The sequence below is a fragment of the Papaver somniferum genome, chromosome 7 (genome assembly GCF_003573695.1).
Source record: "Papaver somniferum cultivar HN1 chromosome 7, ASM357369v1, whole genome shotgun sequence".
NCBI lineage: Eukaryota > Viridiplantae > Streptophyta > Magnoliopsida > Ranunculales > Papaveraceae > Papaver > Papaver somniferum.
In genome coordinates this window covers 21,920,396-21,941,073 of record NC_039364.1, presented here as the reverse complement: position 1 = coordinate 21,941,073, position 20,678 = coordinate 21,920,396, and the positions used below count along the sequence as shown (strand labels likewise).

At 38.6% G+C, this 20,678-nt stretch overlaps 1 protein-coding gene across 1 annotated transcript; it reads right to left on the bottom strand.

Moving 5' to 3' along the window:
• Window positions 1-810: 810 nt before the first annotated feature.
• Window positions 811-4,311, bottom strand: LOC113296666 (chloroplast envelope quinone oxidoreductase homolog). Its single transcript, XM_026544971.1, has 4 exons — window positions 4,064-4,311; window positions 3,092-3,233; window positions 2,377-2,468; window positions 811-1,780 (listed from the first exon to the last, which is right to left on the bottom strand). The coding sequence occupies exons 1-4, from the start codon at window positions 4,127-4,129 to the stop codon at window positions 1,091-1,093; spliced, it is 990 nt and encodes a 329-aa protein (XP_026400756.1). The 5' UTR covers window positions 4,130-4,311; the 3' UTR covers window positions 811-1,090.
• Window positions 4,312-20,678: the final 16,367 nt, after the last annotated feature.

Genomic DNA, 20,678 nt, shown 5'->3' with positions numbered 1-20,678 from the left:
AAAAAAACAATATATTTTTGTCGACGCAAAGCTAATTTATGCTGAAGCTGAAGCTTCAGAGAGTCAGAGAGGGAAGGACATGAAAAACAAAAAGCCAACGGATCGAAGCCAGCCAAGGGCGTTGGTCGCTCAGCATCCCCGCAAGGATGCGAACTACGGGTTAAACTTTTCAGCTCCTGTCCGCTTAACTCGATGCTAGTTCACCGAATCTTGTGGGATATAAACAAAAGGCAAGACAGTAATCTACACGATGTGAAACTATCCTACTCCATGGCAACGATAAGTTAAATTCTGAAATCCTAATAATAGTTCTGAGATCGGAAATGGGTTTCTTATGATTTCTCTCACTTGGATTTGGAACGTTTGATTGGAGCGAGATTGAACAACCACTGGACTCAGTTCCTGGTTTATATTGAAGATGTTGTCGATATAAAACCAATCCAACAGTAGTCAAAATACCGATTTGTTCTGGGAACTGGTAGCTCAGACTGTGGGATTAACTTGAAAGAAAGTGAAGAACAAGTTTTTGACTAAGCCTCAGATTCTTCTAAATCAACAATGCCAATGTGGTTGGGTTCGCTTATTCGATATTACTTGCCTGTGTTTCAGCTTGTAGTTGATATGGCTGGATTAGCTGATCTTGCATCTAAACAATAACTTCAGACAACTGGAGAATGCCCATATCTAATCGACATTTCATCGGTGTTGAAGAATTTTTGTATGAACTCCATAAAGTCATCCCTGATGATATGCCAACAAGGTAAAAAAAAATTAAATTATGCTAGTGTGGGAAAACGAAAAGGAACACAGTGGAGAAAGACAAATTGAAACTCAACTTGTATTCCATAATGCAACATTAGTACGAGTTTAACTATGAACCACACAGGTCTAATCTAAAAAGGTAATGCTTTACAGGCCAAACACAGCGCCACCCAAAAGAAAACCACATATCCAAAGTAACCTAAATACAGCAGTGTACCAGTAGTACATCTTAATGCATACAAAGTGCATAAGAAGTAAACATCCCCTCCATTACATACATACATATTCAGATCAAAACAAGACACTATTTGTGCAGCCACGATGGTGCTTAGGGCTCCACAATTATCTTTCCTGTAGCATGGCCCTCAATGCTCTTTGCCCAAGCATCTTCAGCCCTGCTCAATGGATGCTTCGAATCAACTATCGTCTCAAGCTTTCCTTCTTTCACCAAATTAACTAGATATGCCAAGTTCTCACTCTTTGGAATCATAAGCAGTGGCACCAATCCCTTTTTCGAAAATGTCAACTTCTTAAATGCTGCCACTAGCATGGCACTTGGACCAGGAGTAATATCAATCACTTTACCTTTGGCACTTAAATTGGGCTCGAATGTAGAAAACGGAATGCCTGTAGCACAGTGGATGACAAAGTCATATTTGCACCCTGATGGGCTTGTAAGGGCTACCCCTTCCGGGGTTTTGTAATCGAGAACTTCATCTGCCCCTAAGCTCTTGACGAATTCAATATTACGTGCTCCACAGGTTGCCGTGACATGAACATTTCCGAGCTTTGCAAGCTGAACAGCGTACTGACCCACTCCACCTGAGGCAGCTGTGATAAGGATGTTAGTTGGTTTCCCTGTGCTATCTAGCTTGATTCCTGATGCATCGGTGAGGGCTTGAAGTGCAGTAAGGCCTGCTACAGGTAAGCCTGCAGCTTCAGCAGCAGATACTTCAGGTGGTCTTTCAACTGTCAAGCCTTTCGACGCCACCGCATATTCAGCAAACCCACCTCCACTCTGACGAATTCAAATTGCATGTTATGATTAAATGTTCAAAAGGTCATAAAATGAATTCTGAATCATAAGTATACAAGAAAACCATAATCATGCACAAATAATTGGTTCAAAGAGAGGCCATTAGATCTTTGTTTGGAAAACCCATATGCGCCTCTCCCATATCAAACCCATCTCTGACCAACAAAGAGTGAGTGTTGGCAATTCTAATCCAAGGCCGAGGTTGAACATCCCCACTCTATATTCTAGAATATAACTTAAAATTAAGGATATGAGAAAACAAACATGCACTGATACCTAGTATGTACGCTGAGTTAAGCTGAAAGATAACGATTCATATATTAAAATTACTTACCCTACTCAACAACGCATCATTTTAAAGAGAGAAATTAAACGCTTTCAGTGCAGACCCTCTTCGTGAACTATGCATGCTTCTCAACAACAATGCTCCTAAGTTACTTAATAGGGAAATTAGTTATTCTTTTGGATGGATAATGGCAATATATGGATGTCGCTGGTTAGTTAAATATATTTTCTTTGATCAAAAAGGAAAAAAACATGATTGGGGGACCGAGTTAAAATTATGTATAACCACTCACATTATGGCTAAGCAAAGCTACTACTTTGTCACCGGCTTTGACGTTTGTGACACCTGGACCAACCTCTATCACCTCGCCTGCAACATCAGTACCTGATCCAAGGAGAAACGTCAGAGAAATATTTGTGATGCCTAGATTTTATGGAGGGAGGGAAGGACCCTCTTTGTGACTTTCATAAACTAAAGCAAAAACCTCCTGCTAAAAATAGAGACGAATCATAAGACCAAGCCTTAAAAAGATTACTGTGCCATTAAAACCATGGTTATGCACAAAGATATATGATTGTATTAAAATGCTGAATCATCCTCATAGAGGCCCATTTTGGTGTTCTCCAACAACAGGCATCTCATCAGTTTATGAACTCAGAAAATCACCTAAGGTGTTTAGGTAAGGGGGATAGGGATTAGGTATGATGCTATTAAGATCCGCCAGATTCTCAGACCCGCAACAAAATATGTTTGATTGTGAAATACTGGGAACCTGTTTTTCTATTCTGGACAAACATTTCGTCGTTCTACTTTGACACTGTACTGAGGCGTGAATGATCTTACTCCACTGTTACACCACTCGGACTTGCACATAAATTTTGATTTGCACTTCTGTTTTTGATCTTTCAGATGCATGAATAATTAGATATTTTTCTAACTTACAACAAGAAAAGTATCTTAAGCCTTAAACCAACAACATCCAAAACCACAAAATTCATCATTAATACCTGGTATATAAGGGAACTTGCGTGGCAGAATTGGTCGCAGAACCCCTTTTTGAATCTTCCAATCAACTGGATTTATACTTGTTGCTTCCAGCTTTAGCAAAACCTCATCTTTCTTTGGAGAAGGAACAGGAACTTCCACATGCTGTTGAAAAAGTAATATTAATCATCATATAACATCAACTATTTCCTTAAAACGTTACATGTATTTTGCTACTCCCTGTTAGAATTTAAATTACTTAGTTGTTTGAATTAGGTTGTCTTAGTTATTTGATTGACGCATCACGTGTTTATGTTTTAGTATCCAAGTTGTTAGCAATGGTAGCTTTTGGTAGGTTTTCAGTCATATAAGTCATTGTCTATACAAGGGGCTTACTGTTTAACAATCTAAAGAAGCAGAGTTCTAACCTCCTAAACCGATTTCGTCATTACTCTTACACCCAACAATGATGAGCTTCCGGTAGAGAAAGGTATCTAAAGATGGAGGAAGAAAACTAGTGAAAGAAGAAGACTGCAGATATTTGTGTTCAAGGTGAAATTGCTTAGTTAAAAAAATTAAACAAGCTGTTACTACCGAAGGCGAAATTGCTTGGCCAACACATGGTTCTAAAACAAGAGAACACACATCCTTTTCCATTTGCTCAGTAACAAAACAAGAAACCAAAGGATACCTAGCTACTTCACTAATAAATTTCCATTAAACAGTTTCAACCAAACCTACTTCATTCATAAGATTTTCATACTAAAAAAAAAACTAAAATCGAAAAGCAACTGCGTAATAATCACAAGCACTTGGTTGGCAACTGAATAATGTGAAAATTTTCTAAATCCAAGATAATCTCCAGTATTCAACTTAAAATTCAAAAATATAAAGTGCAACGTCTCAACTGGTTAGGGAGATTAATTCAATCGACATTATAAAACAACAATAATATGACAACAACCCAGGAAACACCAAATTGAAAATCTACAAACCTTTAATCCAGCAGCTCCGCCTCCATAACCTTCAAACTGAACAGCACGCATAAGTTTTCCAGCCATTAATCAAACGCAGTAAGAGAGAAGAATTCAGTGGAAGATGATATCAAAATGAAATTGGGGAAGAAACTGGATATTATTCCTGATTTTAAAGACGAAAAAGAAAGGTGGTTATTATTCTAGAACATAGTAGATGACGCGGTTAAGTAATGGGAAATCGCTTTTTTCGAAAGAACAACAACAAGAAGAAGAATAGTTGTTATTGTTGGATATATAAAGTAAAGTGACCGGCCGAAATCAAATGGCTCCACCTATTTGTCATCCTCACTTTTACTATTTGCCACTGTCATTAATTGCCACTCTCAATTATCCTATTTGCCACCCATATATTTTTTTACATTTTCTAATTGTAGGAATTACCAATAGGTATTATTATAGTGTTTTTAGTTAGTGGCAGGTCCACCCATTAAAGCCCAGTAACCGGAGGTCCATAATTAAAACAAAACATAGAAATGGACCAAATTTTTTAAGCCCAGATCCTACACACGTGTGTAACCTATTACGTGCATTTTAATAATTCCCAAAATGGCCTTCACTATAAATATAACAGAAATGAAAGCCACATTTTCTCAATTTTCTTCTCAGATCCGTTTTCTCTCTCTCGCTCGCTCTCCTCTTCTCTGCTGCAGCCGCTTATGAAGTTTAGACCTAGGGTTTGTGAAGATGTTTCGTGGTTTTACAGGTATGTTATGTCATCTTTTCTCCAGTTCTTCTTTGTTTTTGATTAATTCTCAACTGAATCATGAAGATCTGATTGATTTCATGATGTTTTCACTTTCTTTTTCCAGTTTTGGTAGTTCGATTTCATGATGTTCTCTAGTTTTTCACGTGTTGCTGATTTTTAGACTATGAATCAACAATACATATTTGGTGTACTGAAATATACTGCTCTAATTTTTTTTTTTTTTATAGTTTTGGAGATTTTTCTTGTTTGATCCAGAAGTACATATACGGAATACTCAAATTAAAGTGTTTCGATTCTATTTTTTCATAGATTCGCTACTTGTTTTTCACATGCAGCTAAATTTTATATTATGAATCAGCAGTACATATATGATGTACTGAAAAATTATACTTTAATTTTGTTATTTTTGTAGTTTTGGATATTCTTCTTCTTCGATCTAGAAGTATATATATGGAATACTGGAAAAACAAAGTGTTTCGATTCAGTTTTTTATAGATTCATTACTTGGTTTTCACATGCAGCTGATTTTAGTTCCATTTTGGTTTTTTTTATATGCTTTTGAGTTGCTTTTGTGTATTAATCATCGGTACGTATATGATATATTGGTGGATTTTAATGAAACAAGTTCAGATCTAAATAAAAAATCATGTTTTATGTTTATTTCATTAGTAGATCTGATATTTTTATGGTTTTTGGTTTGATTTTCAATTTTCTTTTGTGTATTAACCATCAATACATATCTGACGTACTGTTTTCTTTTTTTGTTTACTATGAATCTATAGGTTTTCTCTTATTTTTTTGGTTTGATCCAGGAGTACATATATGTTGTACTGGTTGAAACTTCTTCTGATTCTGTTTTATTCAGAGTTTTGCCACTTTTTTTGGTTTGATCCATGAGTTCGTATGTGAAATACTGAAGTATGTGCTTTGATTCGGTTATATTCATGGATTCATCACTTCTTGACATGTAATTGAGTTTTTAGTTTATGAATCCGCGGTACGTATATGTTGTACTGATAAAAACTTCTTTTAATTCTGTTTTATTCATAGTTTTGCCACTTTATTTTGGTTTGATCCATGAGTACGTATGCGAAATACTGAAATGGATGCTAGTTTTGTTGTTGTGTTTTAATATTGTTATATTCTGGTCACATTTACAGGTTCAATATGTCCAACGGATACATACTCTATATGTAAGCAGTGAGGAAGATACATACTTAGATTTGTACGTAGTGTAGCAGATATGTACTCAGATTTGTAAGCAGCGTACCAGATATGTACTCAAATTTGTAAGCAGTGTAGACACACACGTTTGGTAGTAATGGGTATTATGGATATTTCCATGTTTTAATTAATTTTGGACCTGCGGATAAAAAAAAGATCCGGTTGGACCCTACTATAAATAACTATATGGGCCTAGAACCAAACAAGAAATTTTCCAATTGTAGGAATTACCACTTGTTTGACTTTTTGTTTGCACCCAACAAAACCCCCATAACTTTGATTGAACAAACACCCAACAGATACAAATCAATCTCTCACCGGCACTTCTTCTGTTCCATTTCTCCTACCGTTCTTCTACTCCATCTTTCCCGCCATCCGTCCATCACCACCTTCTCTCGTACTTTATTTAATTTTTTTCTTCTCATTTTTGACTTCATATCAAACAGATGCCTCCAGAGGAAGGGAATGTTCTACCAAATAAAAAATCCAAAAGAGGTAAAGCAAAACCTAATTAGCGATTCTAAAATTTAATTTTTATCTTAATCTCTGATCCTCAAATACATTGAATCGATTTTCATGTTACCACACTATACATGCCGAGTCCACAACAGTCTATCGTCTGGTAGTTTTGTTATACACGTTCCAAACATTAAGTAAGCTGTGATGATGTTCCTTTTTCATTTTTGGTGGAAACCCATCTTTGGTGATTTTTGTTTATTGATTTTAGATTTTTTATTTGATGTATTTGTTGTTTGATTTTAGATTCAGTTTGTGTTCAAAAGTTGTTGCATGTTTTATCTAGTTCACAGACAGATTATTGCAAGTACTTCAAGTGTTTGTTGAATTGCCTCAATGAAAACTTTTGCTTCTTTTTTTTGTTGTTAATTTTGGGATTGCAATTACCTAGGAATTGAAAATTTTGAGATTACAGTTGTGTTAAGCTAGCTACAGAGTTGTTCCAATTGACACTCGTTGTTTATTTTTGAGCTAAATGTTTCTCGAAAGAGTTTTATCATTATGTGTATCGCATTTGTCTGCTTAACAAGATCACAGATACAAATCTGCCCTAATTTCATTTTAATTATACAGTGCCTCGGTAGTATTAGTTTGTCGCTTCAATAAATCTACTAATCATTTGGTATTTGATTCAACATTGCCTACTTAAGCTTCTTTTCAAATGAATATTTTAGTTCTTTCCAGCTTTTTCACTTTGGTTATTACGTACTTTTACCTGGAAAAAATATGATCAAGTATATATACATTTTGAAGATGATTACAGGCAAAATATGACATTTACATTTTGAAGATGATTACAGGAAAAATATGATTAAGTACATGTACATTTTGAAGATGATTGGTAATATGATCACTGTCATAGCATTAAACTCCTTGAATTAATAATGGTCCTGATAAATATTCTATTGTTATTAGGTGCAACGCATTAAGCATATCATCGAAGTTGCACTATGCCGGAACGTTGATGCAGATGTGGCATGGAAGCTTCAAAATTACCACAGGGACGAGCCACTAGCCGAATTTGGAGAGATTAATGAAGGTCCATCTCAGGCAGTATCAAACCAAGGAGGGAGTAGCCGACAAGATGGTGAAAACGAAGATATCGAACAAAGGAGAGTTCAAAGATCCACGAGACCACCAAAACCAATTAGATTTGCTATGTTGTAATCCTTTGGGTGGCCTGTCATTCTCTGGATAGTTAAAAAAATAGTAAGCATATCAATATATACAGATTGGTTTGTATCTGATACAACAGAGTTTTTGCTCAGTGCGTAACCATAAGAAATCTTGTGTTCTACATTTTCATGCTTAAGTTGTGCTTTTTGGTACCGACCTAGCGCTCTAGCAGACACCTGCCAGACAAACATGCAGCCATGGAAACCAAATCACTAACTCACCTGAACTTCGGCAACCATGACTAAAAATCACGAACTGTCCAGACGTAGTCGTCTCTAATTCTATTTAGAAGGAACTCTTCAAATGTAGTCGTCGAATTCTGGACAACTACAAGTGTTTTGTACCTTTGTAGTCTTAACGACTACAACTTTTTCTAGTCATTCATTATTGAACAGAGTTCTAAGGTTGGGTTAATATCTTTTTAATAAATTTTTAATGAAAATAGAGATTAAAGGAGAAGAAGCCAAATTAAAGTGATGATAGTTATAGTCAAGTTTAATTTGACTTCTAAAGATAGTAAATAGTAAAAAATAGAATTACTTTAGAAATTGTGATGAGAGTGGTAAATAGGAAAAGTGAGAGTGGCAAATAGGTGGAGCCAGTTGAAATAGGAATAGAAACTGATGTACCATCCACGTTCTTTGTCATCTAGCTCAGTTTCTACAGTTGGCGATAACGTTAAATCACATGTATGGTATGACGGAAATGGAATGGGGACGGGGAGGATGGGAATGAGAATGGATAGACTGTAAGATGACTTCTCACTCCCTCAAGTGAATTCACAGTTAAATAATTAAATCTATGTATAACAAATTGAATGAACCCGGAACCAATGCCAATAACCTTAATATGTCGGATCAATTCTGGAAGGATCTGTGGGGGGAATGGAGATGTCTGAGAGAATAAAAAAAACGGAAATGCTATTCCCCACCCTGGATGACGCCCCACTCTACGCCCAATCCAATGTGGCTAGATGACGTGTTGAAAATCACGTAATTATGTTTTTCTCTTTCTTCCGTGTAATTTTTTTTTTTTTACTTCCCCGCTATGAACATTTCCCATCTCTCTCTTATTTTCCTCCATGGAAACAGAGCCTTCCTCATATCCCATTGCAGAAATCGTTAGACCTTGAATTTAAAGACAAGACCAAGCCGAAGGAATTAAAATCCAAAATACATATCATTAATTCAAGACTCCATAACACTTTGTTCACTAGTTTTAGAAAAACCCAGATTTTACAATCTGTTTGAGTTAAATACAAGGGGTTAATAATTAGTGTTCACAGATTTTCAGGGTTTAAACGGAGATTCGAAACATAAATTTGTTGGTCTTCTCTGTTTCTCTTTATTGAATCTGCGAGAATTCGCAGGTTTGTTGGTCTTCTCTTTAAATTCAAGATGGGTTTTTAAAAATTCCTAGGTAAAACTCTAAAACCAATTGAAATTCATTGGTTCTAAACATGACACCAATGATTTTAATTGAGATTGGTATTTGACATTGCTAATCAGAATAAGACCCATTGGATCCTTTTGAGTTTCATGTTAGTTATGCTGTAGTTCTTGCTCTTTTTCTACTGTCCAGCTACTATTTGATGATACTGGGCTCCAATTTGATGATCTTGTGATTCTGCGCTCCAATTTGATGATCTTGTAACGATGCAAGATACAGAGATATATCATTTTCCAAATTAAAAAGAAAAGAAGAAAGACCGAAAACTCAAGGGCAAGATAAAAAAAAAGGGAAGAGAATCACGTGATTACATGGCACATACCTCTTGATAGGATGTACAGCTAGCCTAACCACGTTGGATTGGGCGGAAAGTGGGGCGTCGTTGCGGGCGTGGTGTAGCTTTCCCGTAAAAAAATTGCTTGAAAATATTTTCAAAATGCTATGTCTAATAACTTTAGACGTTCAGGGATAATCAGAGAGATTTCTCCTTGTTGTTTTTTTTTTGGATGTGATGACAATGAAACAATATAGAATATTTTCTTCCACTGCTCCTTTGCTACACAAGTTTGGTCCCTCGACCCAAATCCATTTGAATTTCATTTTAATGAATCGGTTAAATTTCTTGATATTTGTAAAGATTGGATGGACTCTCTCATAACTATAATTTCTAGTGCTGTTCATGGTCGGTTTTGGTTCGGTTTCTAGCCAAACCAAAACCGAAACCAATATTATTGGTTTCTAAAAATCTAAACCAAACCAATCCATTAACCATTGGTTCGGATTCCAAATGGTTCCAGTTGGTTTCGGTTTGTCCCAGTGGTTTTTGGTTAACCAATAATTATGTCAAACCAAAAAAAAATACACAAATTTACAGATAAAAAAATCGTAGTTGCCGATAGTATTGGTTTACACAAATATACAAACAAAAAAAAAATCAAGAATAGTTAAAGCTTACTCTAATTCTAGAGATCAAATGAAGATATATAATATATCTTAATTTAGATATTGACAAATAAAAAAGAAGGAAGACGGGAAGAAAAAAGTCGAGTGGCAGCAGCTGTAGTTGGGGGTGGAGAAGGGAGGCGGCTGAGAGAAGGAGAAAGAGAAAGAGGGAGAGTATCATAATGAAATATTAGATTTAGGGTTTCTATTTATCCTCTAAATTAATGGGTAGAATCTAATACTTTTAAATCGACGGTAGAAATTAAGTTTAAAAATTAATCGGTTCCCCAATGGTTTTTGGTTCGGTTTTCAGGTCAAACCAAAACCAAACCAGTAATGTCGGTTTTTCAACATCTTTTACCAAACCAATCCAAATCTAAATGGTTTGGTTCGGTTTCTTGCTTATTGGTCTGGTTCGGTCGGTTTCCAACGGTTAACCGACACCATGTTCATCCCTAATAATTTCATTAGAACTAGTCTTGACAAGGATGTGGTTTATTTGGAAAGAAAGATGTAATATATCCTTTCAAAGAGAACAAAGACCACCCTTATAATAATCCATAAAAACCCATAGTAGGACCATCCTCAATAGCTAAACCAGATGAAGCAGAGGCAGCAGGATCATTACAAGCACCAACATGGGCCAGTTAGAAGAACATCTCTAATTGTAGCATTGAAGGAGATTGCAAGAACTTGTTTGACTACATGAATGAAAACTCGTCTTCAATTTCATAAAAGAGTCAAGCAATTTTAGAAGAGGCTAATAAGTTGCTAAATTCTGCTTTAATTTTCTTGATTTTTCCTTTATTCCTAGAACTGCCAATAACGTAGCAAATACTTTAGCCAAAAAGACAACAAAAAAATAAATTAATCGTACTGTCGACTAGGATGGGATAGTAATCCACCTACTGGGATTTCTCTAAATATTTCAATATATAAATCTGATAAGTTCGTAATATACATGTTTAGAATGTCAATTCCATACTTGTTTTAGTTGGATTTCTTGCATATTATCCTTGTATTACTCTTGTTTTCTATCTTATTTGTTTACTCAGTTGAACCATCCAAAGTCAATGGAATCGGGGTTGTAAGAGCTAAGAAGAGAAAATAATCAAGTTCAGCACGAGAGAGAAGTCTCAAAGTCAGAGTTACGGCGAGGAAAGCAAGCCGTATGCAAATCCAGGGAAGCTTACGGGTTGGAAAGCATTCTCTACCAAACCATAGGTACAAATGAGAAGATATGAAGGATTTGAACACACCGTCTTGTATAGGACGACGGTACAAAAAGAACAAAAAAAAGATCGGACGTCGGATGAAGAAGTTATGGCCAAGATGGTGAAGGAAGACAATGGAGGAGATTCTGAAGCACCCATGGTTGGGAAACCCAACCGTAGACAAAGTCAGGGCAACTTACGGTTGGGAAACCCAACCGTATTTGGGCTTCTAAATCAAGGAAAACGCGGTCCCAGAAGGATTCTAAACCCTATATTCGTGGGTACTATATAAGGAGAACCCCAAGACATTAAGAAAACACATCTCATATTATACTTTTGTTCTTCATAAAATATTCTAGAGTTTACCCCTTTTAGGGGGAAACCGGGTAATTGTAATCATGAGTTGCTAAACCTTTCTTGATTGAGGATGAATTCAATGTTCTAACGTGAAGCTTTATACAAATCTATTCAGAGTTTTATTATCTTATCGTTTGCTTTCACTATAATTAGGGTTTATGATTGATTTCTAGATTGTTTAAGTGTATAATTGGATTAATCTTTTGATCATTCTATTGCTAGTAAAGGGTTAGGATATCTGTGTAATTGTTGAATAATCCTTACACAAGTAGAGAACGTGAGACCTCGCAGAGGGATTCTGTGGAGCAATCGTGTGTGAAGATAACACTAGTAAGTGGACCTTGCGCTAAGAGTCTAACTGCTAGGATCAACCTAAGTTCACATAACTTAAAACTTTCGGTTGGGTTACACTTTGAGTGCGCTACTACTTGGTGGTTCAGTTGGATAGAATTTGATATGCGAGCGCTTCGGTATCAAGTTACATAAGGGACTTTGGGGATAGCACTGCGCCAGCTTCTTTCCTATGGTTGGTGATGAATTTTTCTAACAAAGATAGATAAGTATACTAATCCAGTTATCGCTTGGTAACGACGAAGGATTCCTTGATCATCTCTTTCTTTTCTTATTTGTTTCTTTTTATTTACTTTAGAACCAATCCCTTTTTGTTATTTACTTTGATTTGCTAATTCAAATAACCTATCAATTACACAGCTCTATGCGGGAGCGATCTCTTACTACCGTTATATTACCAGTTAAATAGTGGGAAATATCTTGATTAATTTGTTGTGGTTACGACACGCATCAAATTTTGGCGTCGCTGCCGGGGAGCGGTTGCTAATTGATTTGTTATTTGTTTAGCTTTTTTTTTTTTTTTTTTTTTTTTTTTGATTTTCTCTATCTTGTGAGTCGTCATGTTTCCTTACGGAAATAACATGTATGGAGAACAAGACCAATCATTATATAACAGTGGTAATCAATATGGTTTTCAATCTCCTTCATATAACAACTACCAACCATACCCTACAGAGCCTTATGGATACTCTCATACATATCAACAACCTTATGATGGTGTTGATGGTGGTTTTTAGCTTAGGGTTAAAATCGTAAAACCTTGCATCTGATGTGACGTCACTCTGCAAGGAAACAGAGCCACGTGTGCTATCCTCTCCACTGGCATACTCATTGAGCCGCTCAATATACTTACATGAAATTTATCCAGACTGGCGAATCCTAGATGTTCTATAAATTTCGGTGCCTCGCGTATATTCACTTAATATAAGTTCCTCTGAATGCCTTATATGCTATGTTCTCCGGCTGAACTCTTAATGTTAATATGGCATGACGATTCGTGTTCACTCGCAGCAAAGTAGCACGAATCTCCAAGTATCAAGAATAAGATCTCTGCATAAGGTATTCAATCAGAAAAACATGCTGCTATCTGGCAACGAACTTAAAAGAGCTCTGTGTCGACACATAGAATTCAGTCAATCGTCCTGACTAACTTGCAGAAGTTAGGGTTTCGCGCCTCGCGTAATATACCAGACCTTTCTTGTCAAAATTAAGCCTAAGCAAACTGAGTAATTAATCCGCCATGGATTAGCAGGTGCAGAACCTCGCTCAGAATAAGAAGAAATAGGGAGTCGCAGCAGCAAAAAGAGGCGTGGCCATGCCCGAGGCCATGCCCGAGGCCATCTAGCGCCATTAGCCACTCCCCGACCCTATTTCCTCGACCAATCAGGTCGCTTTAAACTCGCCATACTCTCACCAGAAGTATAGTCGCGCCATATGTTTGGTCGGACCCCTTTTTGGGCCAATCAAGTTGCTCTGAACTTGCCACCATACATTAAAAAACAATCCCTGCCGCGCCACCATGCTAAACTGACAAGCCAAACACGCCCTACCACAACAACATATTGGTCGGTATGCCAACATGCCACTATACCGCGATAGCATGCCAACATGCCACTCTACCGCGACAACTTCGCAACATGCCACTCTACCGCGGTAGCATGCCAACATGCCACTCTACCGCGGCAACTTCGCAACATGCTACCTCGCAAACATGCCACTTAGTGTCAACCTGCCATTAATAGCCACCCATGGAGAATTCTTCCACGGAGCCTTGGCCACGCCAAGCCCTAATTCTTCCACGACGAATTATTCCACGGATCCTTGGCCACGCCAAACCCTAATTGTTCCACGACGAATTCTTTCACGGCGCCAAACCCTAACTTTGGCCACGGAGCCAATTTTTAGCTTTGGCCATGCCGCAACATCACTGGCATACCACTATACTGCGGCTACTAGCATGCCCCTATGCCACGGCTACGCCATTGGCATGCCGCTATGCCATGGCTACGCCACTGGCATGCCATTAGCATGTGGCCGACGCCACTTCGCTATACAACAAGATGTGGCCATATTCAATGACCATCCTTCTTCATGAGATGCAATCTCAGCCATCCAAGTTCGCCACCAAACCGGTAAGCTCGCGACAAGGTTTAGGCGACTAGCTAAAATGAGCCTTGCATCACATGTTATTTACCTGCGACAAGCCTCTCGATTTTAACTTGCCACACGTAGCAAAGTGCTACATGTTTTCCACGAAAATACTCGAGACATCAAAATATGTCATAAATTGGGATAATTAGTGGTGGTAAAAAGTAACGATGTAAACAATTCATTTCCTTCATCATGAAAGCGTAATGACTGGCGGTTACACGAATTCACTTCCCTCATCATGGAAGCATAACGTTTGACAGTTACACGTTACTCTTTTCTTCCACCACTCAATCGTTTCCACTTCCTACAAGACCAGGGTACGTTTCACTATGACTTGTATAAATAGGTCTCACTTATTTCCACCAAACAACATGTTTTGGTCATGAGAACAATACAACATCCAGAAACCATCTGATAGCTTTTTCATCCAGCTAGCCAGTTCAACTTTCTGACACAAGTCACAAAACGCCCACACTTCTAGAATCAACTATTCTAGTCTCAACACTTTCTTCGCTTCCCTCCCTAAGACCAACCCTTCTCCTTCACTTTGTGACCGAAGCAATCCCGGAACGACCATTTCTTGATTTAGGCCAGGATTGTACAGATTGATATCTCGAATCAAAAGTACTCCCGTGCAGTACATTGTTTAGGGCTTAGATTCGTTTCTCACCCACACACCCAAAATTACCAAAATCAGCAGAAACGGTTTTCACCCACAAACAATTGGCGACCACAGTGTGAGATTAATCTCTCGGTTACAACATCAATTTCCAATTTCCAATACCGTTCTTCAACACGATTTCAAGATGGTATAACTCAGGTCCGGATCAACAACAAACCTTGAGAACACTAGCGTTGAAATCATCCCTGGTACTAACGCTCCTTCCAGTGGCATTAATACGCCACCTTCCAAGACCAGCAGCGCAGAAAATGTTCCTTCAGGTGTTACACCACCGATCTCCAGAGCCGCTTCCGCCTCTACCAACGTTTCTACATGTATGACACCTCCAACCGTCACCAGAGCCGCTGCTACTCCATCACCAGGACGAGAGACTGGAGGAGCCAGGGGAAGCCAAACTCCCCTTACCACTGTTGATTTGATGGAAAGACAAAAAATTCTCGTAGGGCTCAGACGGACATGGCTACAACTCAGAAGGACATAGCTATTTTCCTCAAGACACTAACGAGCGGCTGCTACAAGAGTTATGTCAACCGCAGATGGAGCTGACAAGGAATACTTTTAACATCCGGCGCAAGCACTTCAGCATGACGCGCCTTTATAGATGAAGAGGCTCGCGTTGCTCCTAAACGGCCAGTAGAAAAGAATCATCAATCCAATTTCATCACACGTGAAGATCAGGAACGACCTCTCCAAAATCGGGGCAAAGAAAATCAGCAACCCTCTTGAGTTCACAGAGACCCTCTTCCCATCAGGAGATGCATGATTTCTGGGTACTTCGCCTACAAAATCGTGCAGTCTATGATGAAACATTTATGTGAGATTCTGTATTTCTCCAAGGCGCAGCGTCAAGAAATATTTGCAGTCCTCAACCGCATTGCATCAGGAAAGCAGCTGTTTCCAGACAGGGAAGTCGTTCCCGAAACCCAACCTCTCCTGGAAAGCACGATTGATAGATGGAACTGGGGACTCCTAACCACTGTTCACTTGAAGGATGTCGAGTTTGATAGCACGCTGATTGACGCGGCCTCCGACTTCAACATTGTAACCGTCAAGGCTTTAAGAGTTGCAAGGGAAAATCAAACAGAAGAAGCGTATTCTTTCCCATAAGCTGAAAAACGCTACTTTCCGACCACCACTATTTGTGATGTCTTCCCATATACCATATCGTACCAAGTCGTTTTTCGAAGTCAAGGGTTAATGGCGCCCTCACTGGAGTTTTCTCCAGGAGTCGCTTCGAAGTTTTTCTCCAGGAGCCGCTTCAACGTTCTTTCCAGAAGTCGCTCTGCTTCAATGTTCTCCAGCAGCGGCTCCACTTCAACGTTCTCCAGCAGCGGCTCCACTTCAACGTTCTCCAGCAACGGCTCCGCTTTAACGTTCTCTCCAGAAGTCGATCCGCTTCAACGTCCTCTCCAAGAGCCGAAGCCGCTTCAACGCTACTCATTCCTTCCAAAGATCGTCGTAGCCGCCACACTTCTTCCTTCCAAGGTTCGTGCCTGTAGCCACCACACTCCTCCCTGTCAAGCATCGTGATCACAACCAATCAAGGATCGCAGTTGTGGCCACTTTTTGATCCATCTCGCCAAACCTCGTGGTCGTGGACAGTTTACTCGCTTACGCATCCATCCGATCCCTTTGCTTCCATGGACGCCCATGCAATTCCAGCCAACCTATTTTGGTTCCACGCGATGTGGTATCTTCTGATCACATCTGCTGCCAAGAACTGTTGCTGCTCGTTTGTTGAAACCAGCCAGAGCTTCAGCATAGAAACAACCGCTACAAGGGTAATCCGTACTTCTCCATGTTTTAGTTTCACATGGAAGAAGCAATAGACTCACCAGTACGGATGTAAGATGGTGATATCCTTATCATGGTCAACTCACCGTCCGCACCAGATATAAACATGTAAACCACACTTGGGGACTGAGGCTCTACACGGGATCCCTTCACTGTCAAAGCTCAGAAGACACGATTAACCAAAAGTCATAGCCACGACAAGGTCATCCACCCTTCAAAGGTGTAGCGTAAGAATATCATCACCTCTCTGTCTAGAAGGCGCCTGCAACACTATACGAGGTCGCGGCAGATCCCAAGCCTACTCAGAGAAAACAACTTCAATAACCAAAGAGAAGTGTGACTGGGGACTGCTCATCACGGTCCATCCCCGACAACAATCAAGCATTCATGAGATAACTCCAGAGACGCGGAAAAAACATTTTTCTTGAAGAGACAGAGGGAGCCACGATTAACGACGTGACTCTCTCACTTCTACTTCTTCGTTATCTAGAATGTTTCGTCCATATGATATTCCAAGCATCCCAGCATCACATCCAGGAGAGTATGATAAGATTGTATCAAATCCCATAGGCGTGGATTCAAGGAGATGCAATTAAAGTAGGCTACACCTGGGGACTGAAGCCTCCTTCATGTTTACAAGCTTAAACGCAGTCACCATCTTACCAGTGAATGCAACAAAAGCACATCTTCCACGAGAAAATAGGCTCAGGATAATCACACATGGGGACCACCAGAATGGGGGGCCTTTACTGCCCTCAACCAGGTTATTCCCGATTTCAGCATCATCGTTGTCGAAGTTTTACGAGCCGTAAGAATTTCTCAACATGAAGATATACACGCGCATCAAAGACCCCAAAAGTATACGCCACAGAGATACATTCACATATTCGGACACGCCATCAGATCTAACAGAAGTATAACTGGGTGTTAGAGTACTGCTCGGTCAAACTCGCATGCTTGCTATCTCAAGCATGTTTGTAAATGTTAGTGATCAAAACTATAAGTCTTGATTTCTAGTCTCTTATAGCTAAGTCTCGGACTAGGATAGTAAGTGTAGTTGATCTCAAGGACTTCATGGTGATTTATCATCCAAGTAGAAGATCTACTCAAGGAACCGGTGGAACTTCTCGACAAAAAAATATGTGGAGACTTGAACTTATCTGTCACTCAAAAGTCTATCTATTCTATCTCCTACTCTTTGAGACAAAAGTCGTATGATATATATATAGACTAGATCATACACATTTGGTATTTTGAGCCGAATATACCTCGCCTATCTATATCTCGAAATATGTGTTGGTAAGCTTTTCGCTTCGACCAAGGTTATCTTTACCTAGTGACAAAAGTCATGAATGTTTTAATCACTTTTAAAATTACTTTGACGAGAAATATTGTAACAACTATATAACGTCCTATAAGAATGTTTCAATGATTGGAATGAGAATTTAGATTATATAACCAATGGATTCCTTGAACCGAAGTTTTCAAACTTTGTTGATCAAGAGAACCGGAAGTATGGCAAGTGCCAAGTACGTGAACTCAGTCTGCGAACTGCCGAAGTTCTCAAACCCGAGAATTTTCGCTGAAGTTGACAAACTACTTGCGTGAGCCAAGTCCACGAACCCAGTCCGCGAACCGGCGTAGTTCTCGAACCCAAGAATTTCTGCTGGAGTTTGTAAACTCTATCCGGTGTCTTAAGTCCGCGAACCTAGTCTGCGAACTTGAGAAGGTTATATATCTAAAGATGATTTATGAACTTAATCTTAAAAGACTAAGGAATGCATTTGCAAACCGTGGCTATTAAAGTTCATGAACCGATTCGAGTGAATCAAATCATCTTTGCTTCAATTGTGTCTTGTGTAGTTACATAAGATTTCCTTGCAATTGAACAACTCTCTTAACTAGTTCATTTGAGTCAATTGAACTAGTTATGGTGAAGAAGAACATGGTTGGTATGAAATGCTCATATGGTTAACCTCTTTGGGTAGACTATTGCTGAACCAACAATGTACACGTTTGGGTGCGGTTAACAAATCTAGAAGCATACAATTATTTGTGTATGACAAGCTAAGTTTTCGATCTAACGGTTGAGAAATATTAGCTTGAATCTAAATCAGGTTTTCATCTAACGGTGAATCTTGATTGCTTTGTAACTAAGGCAAAACCCTGATTTGAAAGGATATATAAAGGAGACATCTAGTATTGTGCAAAATTAATCCCCACACCTTACGTGTGATACTAGTTTGCGTGCTAGAGTCGTTTCTCCTTTAACCTTTGGTTTTCTTCTTCTAAAACCAGGTTAACGACTTAAATAATTTCATTGGGATTGTGAAGACAGACCGATACTACTTTTATCGTAGTTGTGTGATTTGATCTTGCATCTTCTATCGTAACAGTACAATCATATTGATTGGCTTGAGATCGTGAGAGTTCTCCGATAGTAAAGATATAAAAAGTAATCACAAACACATTCGTATCATCGTTTGTGATTCCACGACATCTTTTTTCGCTACCATACTATTAAGATTGTTGTGAGGTGATTGATTAATCTAGGTTGTTCTTCGGGAATATAAGACCGGATTATCAACTGGTTCCTGTTCACCTTGATTATTATCAAAAGACGTAACAAAAACTTTTAGGGTTTTTCTGTGGGAGACAGATTGATCATTTGATAGACTTGTCTGTGTGTGACAGATTTTTTTATTGTTAAAGCCTGCGATTTTGGTAGAAACTCTTAGTTGTGGGTGAGATTATCTAAGGGAATCAAGTGTGCAGTATCCTGCTGGGATCAGAGGCGTAGGGAGTACAACTGTACCTTGGATCAGTGGGAGACTGATTGGGGTTCAACTATAGTCCAGTCCGAAGTTAGCTTGGAGTAGGCTAGTGTCTGTAGCGGCTTAATACAGTGTGTATTCAATCTGGACTAGGTCCCGGGGTTTTTCTGCATTTGCAGTTTCCTCGTTAACAAAATTCTGGTGTCTGTGTTATTTCTATTTTCGAATTATATTTGTTTATATAATTGAAATAATACAGGTTGTGCGTTTGAATCAATCAATTGGAAATCCGACATTTGGTTGTTGATTGATATTGATTGATCCTTGGACATTGGTATTTGGTACCGTCCAAGTTATTCCTTGTGTTTGATTACAGACTTGTTGATTTCTATTAGCTTGAGTGAATCAAAACAAGAGAGAAATATTAACACCTTGAGATAATTTTATCTAGATTGAGTCTGACTATCTAGTTGATTCTCTAGTAAGTGTTTCAGAGTTAGTCCATACAGATTGCTAATCGAAATATTGGGTGGTGTTGTTAGACCCCCGCTTTTTCAATTGGTATCAGAGCAGGCAAACACGTTCAAGACCTTACAAGTCTGTGTTTGTAGTGATCTGACTCTATGGACAGAGGTGCTATCTCTATTAACGTACCACCAGTCTTCGATGGCTCTAATTACTTATGGTGGAAAATTGTTATGCGAGTTTTTCTTCAAGCACGTGATTTTCAATCATGGGTATATGTTATTAATGGCTATGATGCTCCCGTTGTGGCAGTTGGAGATGTAAACATTCCCAAACCTATTGGTGAATACACCCCTGCTGAGATAAATTTTGCAAAGAAAAATTCCGAAGGTTTGAATGTTATCATACATGCCATTACCCCAAATCTTCAACACCATGTGTCTAATTGCACTCGGTCTAAAGATGCTTGTGATATCTTAGAAACCGTATTCGAAGGTAACTCCAGTGAAAATGAAGCTAGGCTTCAAAACCTTAATTCTGATTGGGAGAACCTTCATATGGAAGATGAAGATACGTTTGATGAGTTTAATCAGAAAGTGTCTGAGATTGTTAATGTATCGTTTGCATTGGGTAAGACTATTCCTGAAAAGGACATTGTGATGAAAATTCTCAGATCGCTGCCATCTAGATATGAGTCTAAGAAGCATGCCATCATTGATGGAAATAACCTTGATAATATTTCCATAAATACATTGGTTGGAAAGCTAAATAT